This window comes from Hyperolius riggenbachi, chromosome 10, assembly GCF_040937935.1.
Source record: "Hyperolius riggenbachi isolate aHypRig1 chromosome 10, aHypRig1.pri, whole genome shotgun sequence".
Lineage (NCBI taxonomy): Eukaryota > Metazoa > Chordata > Amphibia > Anura > Hyperoliidae > Hyperolius > Hyperolius riggenbachi.
The window spans coordinates 208990194-209010622 of NC_090655.1; the positions used below are offsets into that span (position 1 = coordinate 208990194).

The following is a 20429-nucleotide window of genomic DNA, read 5'->3' on the forward strand; positions in this document are numbered from 1 at the left end:
GGTGAGTGGGAGGGAGGTGCTGAGTGCAGGCTGGGGTGAGTGGGAGGGAGGTGCTGAGTGTAGGCTGGGGTGAGTGGGAGGGAGGTGCTTAATGCAGGCTGGGATAGGAGGGAGGTGCTGAGTGCTGGCTGGGGTGAGTGGGGGAGGTGCTGAGTGCAGGCTGGGGTGAGTAGGAGGGAGGTGCTGAGTGCAGGCTTGGGCAGGAGAGAGGTGCTGAGATCAGGTTGGGGTGAGTGGGAGGGAGGTGCTGAGTGCAGTCTTGAGTGGGAGGGAGGTGCTGAGTGCAGGCTTGGGTGAGAGGGAGGTGCTGAGTGCAGGCTTGGGTGAGAGGGAGGTGCTGAGTGCAGGCTGGGGTGAGTGGGGGGAAGTGCTGAGTGCAGGCTTGGGTGGGAGGGAGGTGCTAAGTGCAGGATGGGGTGAGTGGGAGGGAGGTGCTAAGTGCAGGCTTGGGTGGGAGAGAGGTGCTGAGATCAGGCTGGGGTGAGTGGTAGGGAGGTGCTGAGTGCAGGCTTGAGTGGGAGAGAGGTGCTGAGATCAGGCTGAGGTGAGTGGGAGGGAGGTGCTGAGTGCAGGCTTGGGTGAGAAGGAGGTGCTGAGTGCAGGCTGGGGTGAGTGGGGGGAAGTGCTGAGTGCAGGCTTGGGTGGGAGGGAGGTGCTGAGTGCAGGCTTGGGTGGGAGGGAGGTGCTGAGTGCAGGCTTGGGTGGGAGAGAGGTGCTGAGATCAGGCTGGGGTGAGTGGGAGGGAGGTGCTGAGTGCAGGCTTGGGTGGGAGGGAGGTGCTGAGATCAGGCTGGGGTGAGTGGGAGGGAGGTGCTGAATGCAGGCTTGGGTGGGAGGCAGGTGCTGAGTGCAGGCTTGGGTGGGAGAGAGGTGCTGAGATCAGGCTGGGGTGAGTGGGAGGGAGGTGCTGAGTGCAGGCGTGGGTGGGAGGGAGGTGCTGAGTGCAGGCTTGGGTGGGAGGGAGGTGCTGAGATCAGGCTGGGGTGAGTGGGAGGGAGGTGCTGAGTGCAGGCTTGGGTGGGAGGGAGGTGCTGAGATCAGGCTGGGGTGAGTGGGAGGGAGGTGCTGAGTGCAGGCCTGGGTGGGAGGAAGGTGCTGGGTAGGGTTGATCATACCACGTAGCTATTCGAAATAAACATTTAAATGAGATTGGGCTGCCTGCAGCCGAGGGGGTTAATTTACAAAATGCACTCGCCTTAGACGATATGTTTCAATCACATCCTGCATCACTTCCATGCTTCCTTTAGCTGGCCTGAAGAAGGAAGCATCGAAGTGATGTGGGACGCGATTGGAGCGCATTGTTAAAGGCAGACGCATTGGGTAAGTTAACCCCCCTCGGCCACGGGCAGCCCAATCTCATTTAAATTTAGATTCGGAGTAGCTACTCTGTATGATCAACTTTAGTGCTGAGTGCAGGCTGGGGTGGGTGAGAGAGAGGTGCTGAGTGCAGGCTGGGGTGGGTGAGAGGGAGGTGCTGAGTGCAGGCTGGGGTGGGTGAGAGGGAGGTGCTGAGTGCAGGCTGGGATGGGTGAGAGGGAGGTGTTGAGTGCAGGCTGGGGTTGGTGAGAGGGAGGTGCTGAGTGCAGGCTGGGGTGAGTGAAAGGGAGGTGCTGAGTGCAGGCTGGGGTGAGTGAAAGGGAGGTGCTGATGAGTGCAGGCTGGGGTGAGTGAAAGGGAGGTGCTGAGTGCAGGCTGGGGTGAGTGAAAGGGAGGTGCTGAGTGCAGGCTGGGGTGGGTGAGAGGGAGGTGCTGAGTGCAGGCTGGGGTGGGTGAGAGGGAGGTGCTGGGAGTGGTGGGAGGGGTGGCAGTGCTGGCTGGGGGCCGGGTGCTGTATCAACATACCTGCGCCCTCTTGATATAAGGCACCATTTTGTATTAACACTGTAATGCCAGCCGCTATACCTTTTTATAATCATTTAGTATGAATCTGTTCATTTAGGTCGGAGGACCACTTTAACCACTTAAGAGCTTACATCCCCCTAGTGACCAGGCTATTTCTTACAATTCAGGCCACTGCAGCTTTAACTGTGTACTGCAGGGCCATACAACTTACCACCCAAACAAAATTGTTCCCCTTTTCTGTCTGTTGGTGGGCTCTGATCGCTGCTGCAGGCTGTGTTTTATTATTATTATTATTATTATTATTAATAATGTTTAAATATAAATGTTTTTTTTCCCTCCCCCCTCCTTCACTCCGAGATCCAATCAGCGAGATCCTCTCTCATAGGCATCAGCCAATCAGAGCAATCCTTTTTCTTTCCCCTCCAGGGGATGGCCAAGTGACAGGGCTGTCCCCAGTACGGTGCTGCTGTAGATCGCAGCGCTGTACAAAGAAAAGAAATGGCTGTTTCTTTTCAGTCTGCTAGTGGCAATCGCCGCTGGCAGACTGTTGACAAAGCAGGGATACGTGCGCGATCCCCTGCAAACCCCCCCAGGACTTGAAGCCTTTTGGCGTTAGGTGGTCCTGGGGGAGCCACCTTGCGGCCGTCAATCAGCGTTAGGTGGTTGTAAGGTGGTTAACACTTGTTTACGAGGAATTTGGATGGGGTCAGTGGTATATGGAAATATGTACACCCAGATGACTCATGGGCTATTAACATTTAATGTATCAAAATAGTGATTATCTTCATATATAAGTTCTGAAATTACCACTATCACGAAAATAGTAGGCAGTTAAAATCTGATAGAACTGACAAGTTTTGGGCCAGTCTATCTCCTCATGGGAGATTCTTAGGGTTTTCTTTGTTTTCAACAGCATTTCCTGAACAGCAGTTAAACTGCCAGCCTCCCTACTCACTTGCACACTATTTTGTCAGTTAGACTTTGCAACTGCTGTTCAGGAAATGCTGTTGAAAACAAAGAAAACCCTGAGAATACCCCATGAGGAGATGGACTGGCCCAAAACCTGTCGGTTCTGTCAGATTTTAACTGCCTACTTTTTTCGCGATGGAGGTCCTGTAATTGTCTGAGCAGATTCATACTTGTCCAGATAAATATGCGACCAAAAGCAGAAGGGGGCAGTGTAAAATGGCTTGATTGTTCGACAGTAGATCTTAGGGAAGGCTATAAATCTGCCAATCACAGGGAGGCAGAGGAAGAAAAACAGAATATGGCCCTGGTTCTATTCCAGCCGTTAGGTGGGAAGCTAGCCATTATGTGCGAAGAGCTAGTTAATAATAATAAGTTCAGTATATTCAATCGGCGGATATAGGCCCCTCTGCAAGTCACTCTTTCAGTTTTCTCCTTGGTGATATTTTTACACCTTATTTATTTAATTATGTATTGTGTTTATAAAGCAGCAACATATTACGCAGCACTGGGCTTGTCAATAAAATGACTTTTAAACCATTTACAAACAAGTAGATACTCAAAATTTGTATAGAAATTGTCCACCAACTTTTTGAAACTTTTTCAATTGCAAAGTGCTGAAAAGTTACTTTAAAGAGAAACTCCAACCAAGAATTGAACTTTTTCCCAATCAGTAGCTGATACCCCATTTTACATGAGAAAGACAATGATTTTCACAAACAGACCATCAGGGGGCGCTGTGTGACTGATTTTGTGCTGAAACCCCTCCCACAAGAGGCTCTGAATACCGCGGTACTGCTGGCAAACTGCCACAATGTAACAATGTTCAGAGACAGGAAATAGCTGTTATTAGCTGTCTCTAACAGACAGAGCAGCTAGAAACAGCTAAATAACCTGCCCACAGTAACAATGTCACCATGTAATAAATGTCAGAATGTGAATCTGGGAGAGGAAAGATTTTACAATGAGCAAACACTGACTAAATCATTTATACATAATTATGGTAAAAAATGAAGCACTTTTTTTACTACATTATTTTCACTGGAGTTCCTCTTTAAATTGTACCAGAGATGAGATCATTAAAGAGAATCTGTACTGTGAAAATCTTACATAAATAAACGTACCAGCCTGTTTGTTGTGTTCTCCTAGCCCCCTCTGTGACATTTTCGCTGTTCCCCACTGCTTTCGTGGTGATAAAATCACTGTATCATTCATTGTTTTTGTAAACAATGAAGATGGCAGCCAAACAGGAAATATATCATCAGAGCAGGTGCCTGTTTGCAGAGGCTCCTCTCAAACGTGACTTGACTGCTGGAATGTTACTCTCACTTGCCTTAGCTGCTTGTCTGGGCTTTGAACTGATCTTTCTGCACTCACAGCTGTTCACAAGGTCACAGCTCCGTGAGGCAGACATGCTGGGTGTGAGCAGAGACCTTGCCTGTGACTTATACACACAGCACACAGGAGAGCATAAAGGGGCGTGGAGGGGGCATGCATAACTTGTCCCTATCACAGCAGAGGCATTGCATTCCTCTCTGGGTCGACAAAGCTTGACAAACAAAAGAAGATTAGATATATTACAGGGGCAGTGCAACTAGTAAAGGCTGCAGTAATCCAGAGCATATCAGAACAGGTACAGGAACTTATAGGATAGAAAAAAATAAGGCTGAAATTTTTTTTACAGAGTCTCTTTAAAAGAGTTGCTACTTACCCGGGGCTTCCTCCAGCCCCATAAGCACCGCCGCGTCCCTCGCCGTCCTCCCGAGTGCCTCTGTTCTTCTGCTAGCAGCTGCGGTAACTGGTTCAGTCGCGCCAATCGGTCTCCTCTGTGCATGCGCGGTCCTTCTGCGCATGTGCAGAAGAAAATGACCGTCACGGTGGATTGGATGTTTGAAAGGGGGGGGGGGGGCCCTCAGCGATGTTCCCCGATCCATCATCAGGTGGGTATTCAGTTTTACACTATGGGAGCTAGAACCAGCGGTGCAATGGTAAAGTGGTTCTAGCTCCGAGCACAGTGATGTGCCTAGGAGAAGATGAGGCCCCACACCCTCCTACCATATAAAAGAGGGTGGCAAGAGTAATCACTTCAGCAGGGCAGTGCAGAACTGGGCAGCACTAGTCCTACTGTGGGTTTTTAACCACTTGCCGACCGCCCACAGCCGATGGGCGGCGGCAAAGTGGATCCCTAAAGGACCGCAATACGCCCAAGGGCGTTGCGTCCTTTTCGTATGCCGGAGGAGCGATCGCGTCATTGATGACGCGCGCTTCCCCCGGCAACTGGCTCCGCCCACCCGCCGCAACATCCCGCCGGCCATACGGAAGCGCCGGCAGGATGTTAACCCCGCGATCGCCGCTACAAAGTGTATAATACACTTTGTAATGTATACAAAGTGTATTATACAAGCTGCCTCCTGCCCTGGTGGTCCCAGTGTCCGAGGGACCACCAGGGCAGGCTGCAGCCACCCTAGTCTGCACCCAAACACACTGATCTGCTCCCCCCCCCCCCCGCCCCCTGATCGCCCACAGCACCCCTCAGAACCCCCCCCCCCTCTCCCCAGCCCCCAGACCACTGTTTGCACCCAATCACCCCCCTAATAACCCATCAATCACTCCCTGTCACTATCTGTCAACACTATTTTTTTTTATCCCCCCCCCCTGCCCCCTCCTGATCACCCCCCCCACCCCTCAGATTCTCCCCAGACCCCACCCCCCCCAGGCCCCCCCCCCTGTGTACTGTATGCATCTATCCCCCCTGATCACCTGTCAATCATCCGTCAATCACCAATCAATCACCCCCTGTATAGCAATAACTAAGGTGCGCTCAAGGTACTTTTCAGACCAAATGGAATAAAAGGTAGGTATTTAATATACAGATATAAAAATACAGTTTGTGCAATAAATACAAATCACAGAAATATCCAGGATCCTGTTTCGTACAGCATTCACACAGACAGTCACACTGCAATAAACCAGCGGGTGAAAAAACTATTTCACTGCTGATAAAATTCAATTGTAAACTGCTATTCAACTGTCACCTCAGCCCCAGGAGACAAACTGACGTGTTTTAGCTTGTTCAAAACTGCAAATATCACCATAACTGTTGAATTCCGTGTAGAGCAAGGTAAATTGTCAAATGCAACCAAAAGTTCATAACTTTACTTTGCTGGATAATTCAAATTGCTTTAAAATAAGCTGGCATCGGTGTGAGATGTACAATTCAAAACATGATGTAGATCTTACCACCTCCGGGTAGATAGAGTTGCAAGATCCTCCAGACCTCCGCTATAGGCAGTGTGTGGTATAGAGTAAAAAGTTCAGCGTGGATGGTTAAACTTGGATGATTTTCACAGGACCGCTCTATCCAGGTAGCCCCGGCCGGCGGCGTCCCCGGAGAGTCTGTGCGCAATAGATTGAACAAGATGCGCTGGGTCAGCCGACCCGGTCCTGGAGCGCACGTTTCCGCGTTCCATGTGGGATACAGGAGGTCCGGACCCCAGTTTCTGATTGGTGGTGACGTCACTCCCCTTCAACCAATTGCTTACGCGTTTCAGACGCTATACGGCGTCCTTCGTCAGAGCTGGATTGCTGGGAGTGACCGGACTCTTTTATCCCTTGCGCCTGTCAATCAAAGTTGTTCTATAGAAATCCACTCCTTGGAATAGTGGGTTGTTAGTTTCCGATAATTGGGAATCAATCAATAAACTCATTCATTCATCATTCAGAGTAAAAAACTTTAATTAATAAAAAATGATAATGATATGTATATAAAAGTATTTATAAAATAATTTTTTTTTTTTTTTTAACAAATAAAATTTTTTTTTCTACATTTCATCTCATCCATATCCATACCAATGGTATTATATCAAACAAAGTATGTTTTTTGAGAATTAATATAAGGCAATCTAGCCACCAATATATGTCCAATATAGATATACATAAGTTGAAGTCGTATTATTTCAGATTAGATCTCATAAAATATATAATCAAGGTTGAACTAAATAATGTGATCCACTAGATGGTTATAGCAGCTACCTTTAATCTAGACGTGAACTAATTGGCATGGATGGTTTTGGGACACCATAACTTTCCAATATAGTGAAGCAATCATAATGAAGCATATTTTATCTCTTTGCTTCAATTCATATAAGTTTTATCTTCTTATTCCAATCAGCTCTCTCTTTTATCAGTTGAATGCATACAGTTCTAAGTCATGATTAAGACCCAAGGGGGTCATACTGTCCAGCTGATAGATCCAGAGAGTTTCCAATTTCGACATCTGTGAGATATAGTCTCCTCCTCTCCAGTGTTTTTGTACCCTTTGGACTCCACAGAATTTTGTACCCCTCACTGATTTTGAATGGAACTGTTTATAGTGCAAGGATAACGGATGTCCTCCAAATCCTTTATTTATGTTAGTACAGTGTTCTCGTAGTCTTTCTTTCAACACCCGTTTTGTTCTCCCTACATAGTGTTTGTTGCAGGGGCATGTTATAGTATATATTACTCCTGCTGTATTACATGACATATTTCCTTGCAGTTTAAAGGTCACTCCTGTGTTTGACGTTATATTGTCTTGTGTTATTGAGACCTGACTTTTTGTTTCTTTACACATCTTACAGTAGCCACAATTTCTGAAGATGTTACTTTGTTCGCCCTTTCCTGGATTTTTTACTGATGGAGCAATGAGTAGACCAAGATTAGGTGCTTTTCTGAAGACTATTTTAGGATTCTCTGGTAGAATTTGTGCCAAAATATCATCCTCTCTTAGGGTTTTCCAATGCTTGTTAATCACTCTTCTGAATGCTCCACTTTGTGACGAGAATTGTACAATTAGATTGGGAGATTCCTCTTTGTCCATTTCAGTTTTTATTCTACTTTCTAGCAGTTCTTTTCTGTCTTTTTCTCTTACCCTCAATTTGGCATGTTCTATCAATTCCTGTGAATAGCCTTTCTGTACAAACCTATCCACAAGAATTCCAGATTCCCTATCAAAGTCATCGATGTTGGTACAGTTCCTTCTTAGACGAGTGAACTGTCCAGTGGGAATATTACTTAGCCACCTTTGGTGATGGCAGCTATCTATATGAATGAAACTATTTGCATCTACTGGTTTCCAAAAGGTTTTGGTATGTAATCGTCCATCTTCTACAAATATATTAAGGTCCAGGAAATTGATCGAATTTCTATTACTTTCCGATGTGAAGATCAGATTGTATGCATTACAATTGACCACCCCCTGTCACTGCCAGCCAACAATCAGCCCCTAACCTGCCCCTTGCGGGCAATCTGATCACCCACCCACGCCAATAGATCGCCCGCAGATCCGACATCAGATCACCTCCCAAATCCATTGTTTACATCTATTCTCTCCTCTAAACACCCACTAATTACCCATCAATCACCCCCTATCACCACCTGTCACTTTTGCCTATCAGATCAGACCCAATCTGCCCCTTGCACCCAATCACCCGCCCACACGCTCAGATTGCCCTCTGACCCCCCCCCTTATCAATTCACCAGTGCATTAATTACATCTGTTCTTCCCTGTAATAACCCACTGATCACCTGTCAATCACCTGCCAATCACCTATCACCCATCAATCACCCCCTGTCACTGCCACCCATCAATCAGCCCCTAACCTGCCCCTTGCGGGCAATCTGATCACCCACCCACACCATTAGATCGCCCGCAAACCCGCCGTCAGATTACCTCCCAAATGTATTGTTTACATATGTTATCTTCTCTAAACACCCACTAATTACCCATCAATCACCCCCTATCACCACCTGTCACTGTTACCTATCAGATCAGACCCTAATCTGCCCCTTGCGGCCACCCAATCACCCGCCCACTCGCTCAGATTGCCCTCAGACCCCCCCCCCCCTTATCAATTTGCCAGTGCATTAATTACATCTGTTCTTCCCTGTAATAACCCACTGATCACCTGTCAATCACCTGCCAATCACCTATCACCCATCAATCACCCCCTGTCACTGCCACCCATCAATCAGCCGCTGTCACTGCCACCCATCAATCACCCCCTGTCACTGCCACCCATCAATCAGTCCCTAACCTGCCCCTTGCGATCAATCTGATCACCCACCCACACCATCCGATCGCCTGCAGACCCGCAGTCAGATCACCTCCCAAGTGCATTGCATCTGTTCTCTCCTCTAAACACCCACTAATTTACCCATCAATCACCCCCTGTCACTGCTACCCATCAGATTAGACCCCTATCTGCCCCTAGGGCACCCAATCACCCGCCCACACCCTCAGACCCCAGCCCTGATCACCTCGCCAGTGCATTACTTACATCTATTCCCCCCACTAATCACACCTTGAGACACCCATCAATCACCTCCTGTCACCACCTGTCACCCCCTAGCACACCTACCCATCAGATCAGGCCCTAATTTGCCCCGTGTGGGCTCCTGATCACTCGGCCAAACCCTCAGATCCCCCTCAGACCCCCTTCCGATCACCTCCCCAGTGCATTGAGTGCATCTATTTTCCCCTCTAATCACCCCCTGAGACACCCATCAATCACCTCCTGTCACCCCCCTAGCACTCCTATCCATCAGATCAGGCCCAATACAACCTGTCATCTAAAAGGCCACCCTGCTTATGACCGGTTCCACAAAATTCGGCCCCTCATAGACCACCTGTCATCAAAATTTGCAGATGCTTATACCCCTGAACAGTCATTTTGAGACATTTGGTTTCCAGACTACTCACGGTTTTGGGCCCGTAAAATGCCAGGGCGGTATAGGAACCCCACAAGTGACCCCATTTTAGAAAAAAGACACCCCAAGGTATTCTGTTAGGTGTATGACGAGTTCATAGAAGATTTTATTTTTTGTCAAAAGTTAGTGGAAATTGATTTTTATTGTTTTTTTTTTCACAAAGTGTCATTTTTCACTAACTTGTGACAAAAAATAAAATCTTCTATGAACTCGCCATACACCTAACGGAATACCTTGGGGTGTCTTCTTTCTAAAATGGGGTCACTTGTGGGGTTCCTATACTGCCCTGGCATTTTAGGGGCCCTAAACCGTGAGGAGTAGTCTAGAAAACAAATGCCTCAAAATGACCTGTGAAGGACGTTGGGTCCCTTAGCGCACCTAGGCTGCAAAAAAAGTGTCACACATGTGGTATCGCCGTACTCAGGAGAAGTAGTATAATGTGTTTTGGGGTGTATTTTTACACATACCCATGCTGGGTGGGAGAAATCTCTCTGTAAATGGACAATTGTGTGTAAAAAAATCAAACAATTGTCATGTATAGAGATATTTCTACCACCCAGCATGGGTATATGTAAAAATACACCCCAAAACACATTATACTACTTCTCCTGAGTACGGTGGTACCACATGTGTGGCACTTTTTTACACCCTAAGTGCGCTAAGGGGCCCAAAGTCCAATGAGTACCTTTAGGATTTCAAGGGTCATTTTGAGACATTTGTTTTTAAGACTACTCCTCACAGTTTAGGGCCCCTAAAATGCCAGGGCAGTATAGGAACCCCACAAATGACCCCATTTTAGAAAGAAGACACCCCAAGGTATTCCGTTAGGAGTATGGTAAGTTCATAGAAGATTTTATTTTTTGTCACAAGTTAGCGGAAAATGACACTTTGTGAAAAAAATCACTTAAAATCAATTTCCGCTAACTTGTGACAAAAAATAAAATCTTCTATAAACTCACCATACTCCTAACGGAATACCTTGGGGTGTCTTCTTTTTAAAATGGGGTCATTTGTGGGGCTCCTATACTGCCCTGGCATTTTAGGGGCCCTAAACTGTGAGGAGTAGTCTTAAAAACAAATGTCTCAAAATGACCTGTGAAATCCTAAAGGTACTCATTGGACTTTGGGCCCCTTAGCGCAGTTAGGGTGCAAAAAAGTGCCACACATGTGGTATCGCCGTACTCAGGAGAAGTAGTACAATGTGTTTTGGGGTGTATTTTTACACATACCCATGCTGAGTGGGAGAAATATCTCTGTAAATGGACAATTGTGTGTAAAAAAAATAAAAAAATTGTCATTTACAGAGATATTTCTCCCACCCAGCATGGGTATGTGTAAAAATACACCCCAAAACACATTACACTACTTCTCCTGACTACGGCAATACTACATGTGTGGCACTTTTTTGCAGCCTAACTGCGCTAAGGGGCCCAAAGTCCAATGAGCACCTTTAGGCTTTACAGGGGTGCTTACAATTTAGCACCCCCCAAAATGCCAGGACAGTAAACACACCCCACAAATGACCCCATTTTGGAAAGTAGACCCTTCAAGGTATTCAGAGAGGAGCATAGTGAGTCCGTGGCAGATTTCATTTTTTTTTTTGTCGCAAGTTAGAAGAAATGGAAACTTTTTTTTTGTCTTTTTTTTTTGTCACAAAGTGTCATTTTCCGCTAACTTGTGACAAAAAATAAAATCTTCTATGAACTCACCATGCCTCTCAGTGAATACTTTGGGATGTGTTCTTTCCAAAATGGGGTCATTTGGGGGGTATTTATACTATCCTGGAATTTTAGCACCTCATTAAACATGACAGGTGGTCAGAAAAGTCAGAGATGCTTGAAAATGGGAAAATTCACTTTTGCACCATAGTTTGTAAACGCTATAACTTTTACCCAATCCAATAAATATACACTGAATGGTTTTTTTTAATTAAAGACATGTAGCAGAATAACTTTCGCGCTCAAATGTATAGGAAATTTTACTTTATTTGAAAAATGTCAGCACAGAAAGTTAAAAAAGTCATTTTTTTGACAAAATTCCTGTCTTTTTTGATGAATATAATAAAAACTAAAACTCGCAGCAGCAATCAAATAGCACCAAAAGAAAGCTGTATTAGTGAGAAGAAAAGGAGGTAAAATTCATTTAGGTGGTAGGTTGTATGACCGAGCAATAAACCGTGAAAGCTGCAGTGGTCTGAATGGAGAAAAAGGCTCTGGTCCTTAAGGGGTAGAAAGACTGTGGTCCTCAAGTGGTTAATGATAAGTTTAGGTGGGATTGCAGGTATTTTCATATTCTAAGCACTCCCCCTGTTAGTGAGCAAACTGACAGCTTAGAGGTATGTGCTGAGTGTGATCATTTTATTACACGTTTTATGTTGTTGCATATTCTGCTTCCTTCTACATTCCACCTAGAAATACTAATTGAATTATTCTTTCCTCATGTTTTTCAGTCTGGCCCTGACTAATGTAACTATGCTTGCAATATTGCATCGCCTCATTACATGAGCTCTTGGGAACGGGACATTGTGGCTGTGGGAGTGATCACTACACAATGAGCAGTGACAGAGATAAGTTCAACGAGAAGATTTTAATGCTGGCCAACAAGGTCAGATGTCTGCTGACTGGGGAGGTAAGTGAGAATTCAGATTCCACACACAATGCCACACACAGTTATTGGAAAACTCCGCTTTCCTTGAGGATAAGGCTGTGTTCTCACTAGCACTCCATCCATTTTGCATTTGCGTCCACCCGCCGTCCGAAGTGATCGTGGCTCACCTGTCCTGCCACCGTTCGGTCTCACTCTGAAAACAGCCTGGAGGCTGGCTCAAGCATGGGGCTCTCAATGCATTAGGCCAGGGCTTTTCAACCTGTGGTACGCGTACCACCAGTGGTACTTTGTTGTTGCCCAGGTGGTAAATGTCAGGTGTGCCTGCAACTTAATTTTCCATCTGCTGCTTGTCCTGGTCCTCCACAAAGTTCAGCCCCCCTCGCTCACTACTAATGCAACCTGTAGGCTAGCAATCTAATTTTAACCCTTTTCCCCACAAATACTTCCTGCGTCTTTATGATTCAGAGATAAGCACCCCCAGGTGCACTTTTTCTCTTACAGGTATACTTTAAGAAAAGTGTGTGTGTGTGTGGGGGGGGGGGGGGCACACACACACACACACACTTTTCTTAAAGTATGCCTGTAAGAGAAAAAGTGCTCCTGGGGTTACTTACCTCAGGAGAGGGAAGCCTCTGAATCATAAAGAGGCTTCCTTCTTTCTCCTCAGTAGAGGGGAACCAGCACTAGGACCCCCCAAAGATCTCCTTGTTGGTGTGCGCGTATGCGCAGTAGCGGCTTTCAACTCGGCGGAAGCAGCGGAGCCCGGTCGAGCCCAATCAACTGTGCAGGCACATTGATGGTACTTGAAAAGTGTTATGCGATAAAGGTGGTACAATTAGTGGAGAGGTTGAAAAGCCCTGCATTAGGTCAAGTATCCCTAGCAACAGGGAGAATTGTCATTGGTTCACCATGATGCATCAGCCTGCCCAGAATTATCACGGACTGCACAGAAGTGCGGTCCGCTTACTGCAAGGGATCACACAAATCTGTTGCAGAGTAACAAGTGAGATTGGCTCCTATGTATAATATATGAGCCGTTCACTATCCAGGTTGCAATGAGCAGAGAATGGACAAAAAATGTCAGTTGTCAGCTCAAATGAGAACAGAGCCTCATGCAATTTTTTATTCCTCTCGGTGCATTTCATGGCTAATGGGAAACCTCTCAACTTGCTTACCTTGCTTTTATTTGCGTATGAGACACAAGGCAGTGTTGCCAGCAATGGATTAGTTAGTACACACCATGTCAGCCACTGTGGAAAATTCCTATTTCAAAGACTTTCTCGTGTCTGTTTATCGTTTGTTTAGTAAAATCCTTGAAAAATGAGTTAAAAACAGCTAAAAATAGAGGTAGCTTACCCCAATTTTAAGGACAGGCAACATGTTTTGTGGGTCTATGTCCACTTCCTCAGGCCAAATAAAGTGCCAGCGTTGTATCAGAGCCAGGTACAGAGTGCCTCCCTACCTGGCTCTGATACAGCTCTGACTGCAGCTCAAAAAAACCATAAAGCTCGGAGCGTCTCTTGCACTCCGAACTTTATGGCTTTTTGAACTGTGGCACTTTATTGGCCTGATGAAGTGGGCATGCGCCCACGAAATGCGTTGCCAGTGCAAATAAAAAACTTTATCCTTTTCAAATTGATTGTGTCATTCTGAGAGGTAAGCCACCTCTACTATTTTGATTTTAACTGTTTTTAACTCAATCTAGTTTTATCTCACTCTGGGCGCCTCTTTATCCCTGTTGTACTTAATCACAGCGGAAATTGCTGTAACAAGTGCTAGCAAAAACGCTGAGCATTTGCTACAGTGATTGGTGATCTATAGTGGGCCCCAGGCCTCAAGGCAGCCATACATGCACAGAATGCCACTCAATGTGGCAAAAAGATCACTAGCTCTCTGATTTGAATCTGATTCTGGAGGGATAAAAATCCCCCTCCCCCATACACTACACACAGATTTCACCATGAAATCTATTTAAAAATCTATTGAACAGCAGCATTGGCCGTCGATCTTCTGGCATGTCTTATCAAGTGAAATTATCCCTCTGGTCCGATCATAATTGTGATTGATTTTTGCCACAATTAAAATTATGATGCATTTTGTGCTATAGATTTCCAGCAGATTCGATCAAAGTGATCAAAGCTGCTTGAGAAATTCGATGCGTGTATGGCCTGCTTTAACCACTTCAGGACTCAGCCTTTACCCCCCCCTTAAGGACCAGCGCTGATTACTAAGATCTACAGCCCCCAGCACAGATCAAATAACAGGCAGAGCGACCAGATCGCCCCCCTTTTTTCCCCACTAGGGGGATGATGTGCTGGGGGGGGTCTGATCGCTCCTGCATGCGTGTGGGTGGCGGGGGGGGGGGGGGGGGCATCTCAAAGCCCCCTCCACCGCAGGATTCCCCCACTCCCTCTCCTCCCTCCCTGTCCCGGAGATCGGAGGCTGCACAGGAACGGATCTGTCCTGTACAGCCTCTAACAGGCTCCTGCCTGTCATGTGACAGCGATCCCCGGCCGCTGATTGTGCGGGGATCGCTGATCTAGTACAACGCTGCTACTGTTAGCAGCGTTGTAAAAATGTAAACAAAGCGGATTATTTCCGCTTGTGTTTACATTTAGCCTGCGAGCTGCGATCGGCGGCCCACAGGCTATTCACAGAGCCCCCCGCCGTGAATTGACAGGAAGCAGCCGCTTGCGCGAGCGGCTGTTTCCTGATTAATTAGCCTGCAGCCAGCGACGCAGATGTGCGTCGCTGGACCTGCAGCTACCACTTTGCCGACGCGCGTTATGAGTGCGCGGTTGGCAAGTGGTTGATAGAACCAAGGATGTACAGTGGTGTGAAAAACTATTTGCCCCCTTCCTGATTTTTTATTTTTTTGCATGTTTGTCACACTTAAATGTTTCTGCTTATCAAAAACCGTTAACTATTAGTCAAAGATAACATAATTGAACACAAAATGCAGTTTTAAATGATGGTTTTTATTATTTAGTGAGAAAAAAACCCTCAAAACCTACATGGCCTTGTGTGAAAAAGAAATTGCCCCCTGAACCTAATAACTGGTTGGGCCACCCTTAGCAGCAATAACTGCAATCAAGCGTTTGCGATAACTTGTAACATGTCTTTTACAGCGCTCTGGAGGAATTTTGGCCCACTCATCTTTGCAGATTTGTTGTAATTCAGCTTTATTTCTTTATTTGAGGGTTTTCTAGCATAAACCACCTTTTTAAGGTCATGCCACAATATCTCAATAGGATTCAGGTCAGGACTTTGACTAGGCCACTCCAAAGTCTTCATTTTGTTTTTCTTTAGCCATTCAGAGGTGGATTTGATGGTGTGTTTTGGGTCATTGTCCTGCTGCAGCACCCAAGATCGCTTCAGCTTGAGTTGACGAACAGATGGCCAGACATTCTCCTTCAGGATTTTTTGGTAGACAGTAGAATTCATGGTTCTATCTATCACAGCAAGCCTTCCAGGTCCTGAAGCAGCAAAACAACCCCAGACCATCACACTACCACCACCATATTTTACTGTTGGTATGATGTTCTTTTGCTGAAATGCTGTGTTACTTCTACGCCAGATGTAACGGGACACGCACCTTCCAAAAAGTTTAACTTTTGTCTCGTCGGTCCACAAGGTATTTTCCCAGTGGCGTAGCTAAGGAGCTGTGGGCCCCAATGCAAGTTTTACAATGGGGCCCCCCAGGCACTCTATACATAACAATTGATACGGCGCACCAAAACCTGACAATGGCAACTACAGTGTCAGAGGTGCAAAAAGGGGATGGGGAAGTGCTTGTTAATGTTTACCACTACTCAATGTATATATAGAAGTGATTATTATGAGCACAGGACCAATAGAGAGCTAATACTGTAGTTGAGGAAGGGCCCTTCGGGGCCCCTCTGGCCCAAGGGCCCCGATGCGGTCGCTACCGCTGCACCCCCCATTGCTACGCCCCTGTATTTTCCCAAAAGTCTTGGCAATCATTGAGATGTTTTTTAGCAAAATTGAGATGAGCCTTAATGTTCTTTTTGCTTAAAAGTAGTTTGCGCCTTGGATATCTGCCATGCAGGCCGTTTTTGCCCAGTCTCTTTCTTATGGTGGAGTCGTGAACACTGACCTTAATTGAGGCAAGTGAGGCCTGCAGTTCTTTAGATGTTGTCCTGGGGTCTTTTGTGGCCTCTCGGATGAGTTTTCTCTGCGCTCTTGGGGTAATTTTGGTCGGCCGGCCACTCCTGGGAAGGTTCATCACTGTTCCATGTTTTTGCCATTTGTGGATAATGGCTCTCACTGTGGTTCGCTGGAGTCCCAAAGCTTTAGAAATGGCTTTATAACCTTTACCAGACTGATAGATCTCAATTACAGTACTTTTGTTCTCATTTGTTCCTGAATTTCTTTGGATCTTGGCATGATGTCTAGCTTTTGAGGTGCTTTTGGTCTACTTCTCTGTGTCAGATAGCTCCTATTTAAGTGATTTCTTGATTGAAACAGGTGTGGCAGTAATGAGGCCTGGGGGTGAATACAGAAATTGAACTCAGGTGTGATAAATCACAGTTAAGTTATTTTTTAACAGGGGGGGCAATCACTTTTTCACACAGGGCCATGTAGATTTGGAGTTTTTTTTCTCACTAAATAATAAAAACCATCATTTAAAACTGCATTTTGTGTTCAATTAGGTTATCTTTGACTAATAGTTAACAGTTTTTGATGAGCAGAAACATTTAAGTGTGTCAAACATGCAAAAGACTAAGAAATCAGGAAGGGGGCAAATAGTTTTTCACACCACTGTATATTCCTCCAATCCCAGGGCAGCTAAAAGAAAATGGGATTCATCAGATCAGGCCACTATCTTCTATTGCTCCATGGTCCAGTACTACTGTCTAGGTGGCCATAGCAGTCAGCACAGGCACTCTGACTGACCTGCAGCAACCTGCGCTGTATTTTGACAACACTCTTTCATGGTCAGCATTAAAGGTGTCCAAACACTATGAAACATTTCCTGGTAAATTTGATCAATGTGATCCAATCTGCCAAAGTTGTTGCCCAATAGTAATTTTGATTGATTTGTGGCTGAAACAAATAAAAAACCTGTTATCAAATATAGATAGAACTATAAAGCAAGTGAAAGGCTCCTATTCTAATAACCTCTAAACTGGAATTTCCAGAACTAGGCTAATGTCCTAAAATACGAACTCTACCTCATGATTCGCCTGTATATGTCGGAGCTCAGAAAATCAGCCCAGACTGCTCACGTCTGTATAAACTTGTGAATCATATGTAACCTCGTGTGTATGACCTCTTCCTTATAGGTTTTGTAAACTTTTATTAACCAGTCTCTCAAAGGCCGCGTACAAACTTCCAACGGGTGTCACCCTTCCGGAATTAGGACCTCATCCCCTTGGGCAACATCGCTGGGCCGGGCTGCACACATGGTTGTCCGCTGTGTAGCTGACGATGCGCTGTGTTGCCATGCAAAGGGTTAGCGGAGGGACAACGAGCGGCGCGTGTGTGATGTCACGCTGGGGAGCGGCCCGAACAATGGGATTGGCATTGCTGGGGCTGAGTAGATCCGAGCAGCGGATCACTCATGGGAAAATGAGGGGGAAATGCCCCAAGAACAAGCAGGAAATTAAGACAGTTGCAGTAGAGGCCTGGCAGAGCATCACCAGGGATGAAACCCAACATCTGGTGATGTCTATGTTTATGCATATGACTTCAGGCTGTAATTGACTGCAAAAGATTTGCAACCAAGTATTAAAAAGTGAGAGTTTGATTTATGCTTATTATTCTGTGCCTTTACATGTGCTCCCTTAACAGGTGGGAGGCAAATATGCCAACTATTGTAATTCCTACACCGTTCCCCTGATTTGGATGTAAATACTCTCAAATGAAAGCTGACAGTCTGCATTTAAAGCATCGTGTTTGTTTCATTTCAGATCCATTGTGGTTGTGTAGAGAGCCAAAAATGTTAAATTGTGTCAATATTTATGGACCTGAGTGTATAACAAATTTATATCATGCAGGATATTGTCATTCTAAAGAAATTTGGGTATCCTAGAAGATGGCCTTGGTCCACCTCGTGTCAAAAATCACAAAAGCGCAAGATTTCTGACATGAAGGCAATGGACAAGATTCTAAAAATGATGAAAAAGATCACTGAGCTGCTGACAGGAGAGGTGAGCAGAGCTGGGAATTATTATCCAGTAACAGCACAATGGCCCCCATATGCAATTATCTTTTTCTCCTCAGTTATCTCCTAGGAGGTAATTTTCATCTTCTCTTTAAAATAACTTTTTCAGCATTTCACAATTGAAAAGAGACCCAAAAGTTGGTGAAAAAGTACTCATAAAATTATTTAGAGTATTTTCTTTCTTGCTGGTGGTTTAAAAAGCATTTTATGACAAGGCGTGAAAATATCCTAGGCCTTCACAAAGGACTAGAGGAAATGATCTGTGCATGGAGGAAAAACGTTTCAGCCATTTATTTAGGAAAGGGTTCTTTACAGTAAGAGTGATTAACATGTGGAATGCATTGCCACAGGAAGTCGTTATGGCAAATTCATTACCTGCATTTAAAGAGACTCCGTAACAAAAATTGCATCCTGTTTTTTATCATCCTACAAGTTCAAAAAGCTATTCTAATGTGTTTTGGCTTACTGCAGCACTTTATACTATCACTGTCTCTGTAATAAATCAATGTATCTTTCCCCTGTCAGACTTGTCAGCCTGTGTCTGGAAGGCTGCCAAGTTCTTCAGTGTTGTGGTTCTGCTATGAACTCCCCCTTCCAGGCCCCTCTATGCACACTGCCTGTGTGTTATTTAGGATTAGAGCAGCTTCTCTCTTCTCTCTTATCTTTTACAAGCTGGATAAATCGTCCTCTGAGCTGGCTGGGCTTTCACATACTGAAGAATTACAGACAAGGGCAAAGCTGTTTGCAGGAAGAAACAAGCAGCCTGAACTTCAGTGCATGAGAACAGGGGGAAAGAAACACACAAATGATCTCTTGAGATTCAAAAGGAAGGCTGTATACAGCCTGCTTGTGTATGGATGTATTTTCTATGTGTGGACATACAGTACATCAACCTACTTCCTGTTTTGGTGGCCATTTTGTTTGTTTATAAATAAACTTTTTAAAACTGTTTTTAACCACTTTTAATGCGGCGAGGAGCAGCGAAATTGTGTCAGAGGGTAATAGGAGATGTCCCCTAACGCACTGGTATGTTTACTTTTGTGCGATTTTAACAATACAGATTCTCTTTAAAGGGAGCTTAGATGCTTTCCTTGCATTGAAAGACATCCATAGCTATAATGACTAGGTAATGCCCAGTGATGTTGATCCAGGGATTTTATCTGATTGCCATCTGGAGTTGGGAAGGAATTTTTCTCCCTTTTGGGGCTAATTGGACCATGCCTTGTAAGGGTTTTTTGCTTTCCTCTGGATCGACAGGGATATGTGAGGGAGCAGGCTGGTGTTGCACTTTGTTTTCTGGTTGAACTTGATGGGCGTATGTATTTTTTCAACCCAAATAACTATGTAACTATCACCTAGGAGAAACCTCAGGAGAAAAAGTTAATTGCATATGGGTCATTGTGTGTATGTGAATGCTGACTGTATCATTGTGTGCTTCAGGTTCCTATAAGGCATGAGGATGTCTCTGTCTGTTTCTCTCTGGAGGAGTGGCAGTATATAGAGGGATGCAAGGATCTCTACAAGGGCATCATGATGGAGAATCACATGTCCCTCAGTTCTTTTGGTAAGTGATAGGTAATAAATGTATAATTTGTGGTTGTGCACTGATCCGTACAGGGTGTGCCCACATCTGTGCACATATCCATACAGAACTAGGACCGCTAGTTGCTAGGTGGTTTTCGAAACTAGCAGCTCGGTTTCTCAATAAGAGATGATCACTGAGATTCTAATTTTCCAGGTTTGTTGCAGATACCATGCAGCTTGGGTTACTTCCAAATAAATTCAGTTGCTGCTTTTTTACTGTAATTCAGGGATGAAGGGAAATGTAGCCTACAATCTGTTTTTCTTCCTACATTAGGTGTCACATAGTCACTAATTTACCAGTATGAAGTGGGAGGAGGCGCCCCATTATGCAAAGTATAAATATGTATGTGGCATACCTCAGTACAGATGTTTGAACATATATTTATTGGACACCAAAATAGACAATGCGTTTCGCAGGACTCGTCTGCTTCCTCAGGTCAGTGTAACAGTGTCTTAGGGGATAGCAGCACAGACTCTATTAGACAGCAAAAAAAAA

The 20429-nt window shown here is 45.3% G+C and overlaps 1 protein-coding gene across 3 annotated transcripts in view; it reads left to right on the forward strand.

The window, feature by feature from the left end:
- LOC137534315 (zinc finger protein 383-like) overlaps window positions 1–20429 on the forward strand; it is a 49173-nt gene that overhangs the window by 19865 nt on the left and 8879 nt on the right. For 2 of the 3 annotated variants that reach the window (XM_068255760.1, XM_068255759.1), the window contains exons 2-4: window positions 12005–12183; window positions 18183–18335; window positions 19790–19913. In XM_068255760.1, the coding sequence (XP_068111861.1) occupies window positions 12106–12183; window positions 18183–18335; window positions 19790–19913 (355 nt within the window). In that variant the 5' untranslated portion in view covers window positions 12005–12105. The remainder of the gene's footprint in view (window positions 1–12004; window positions 12184–18182; window positions 18336–19789; window positions 19914–20429) is intronic. The other variant, XM_068255761.1, reaches the window with a different exon arrangement.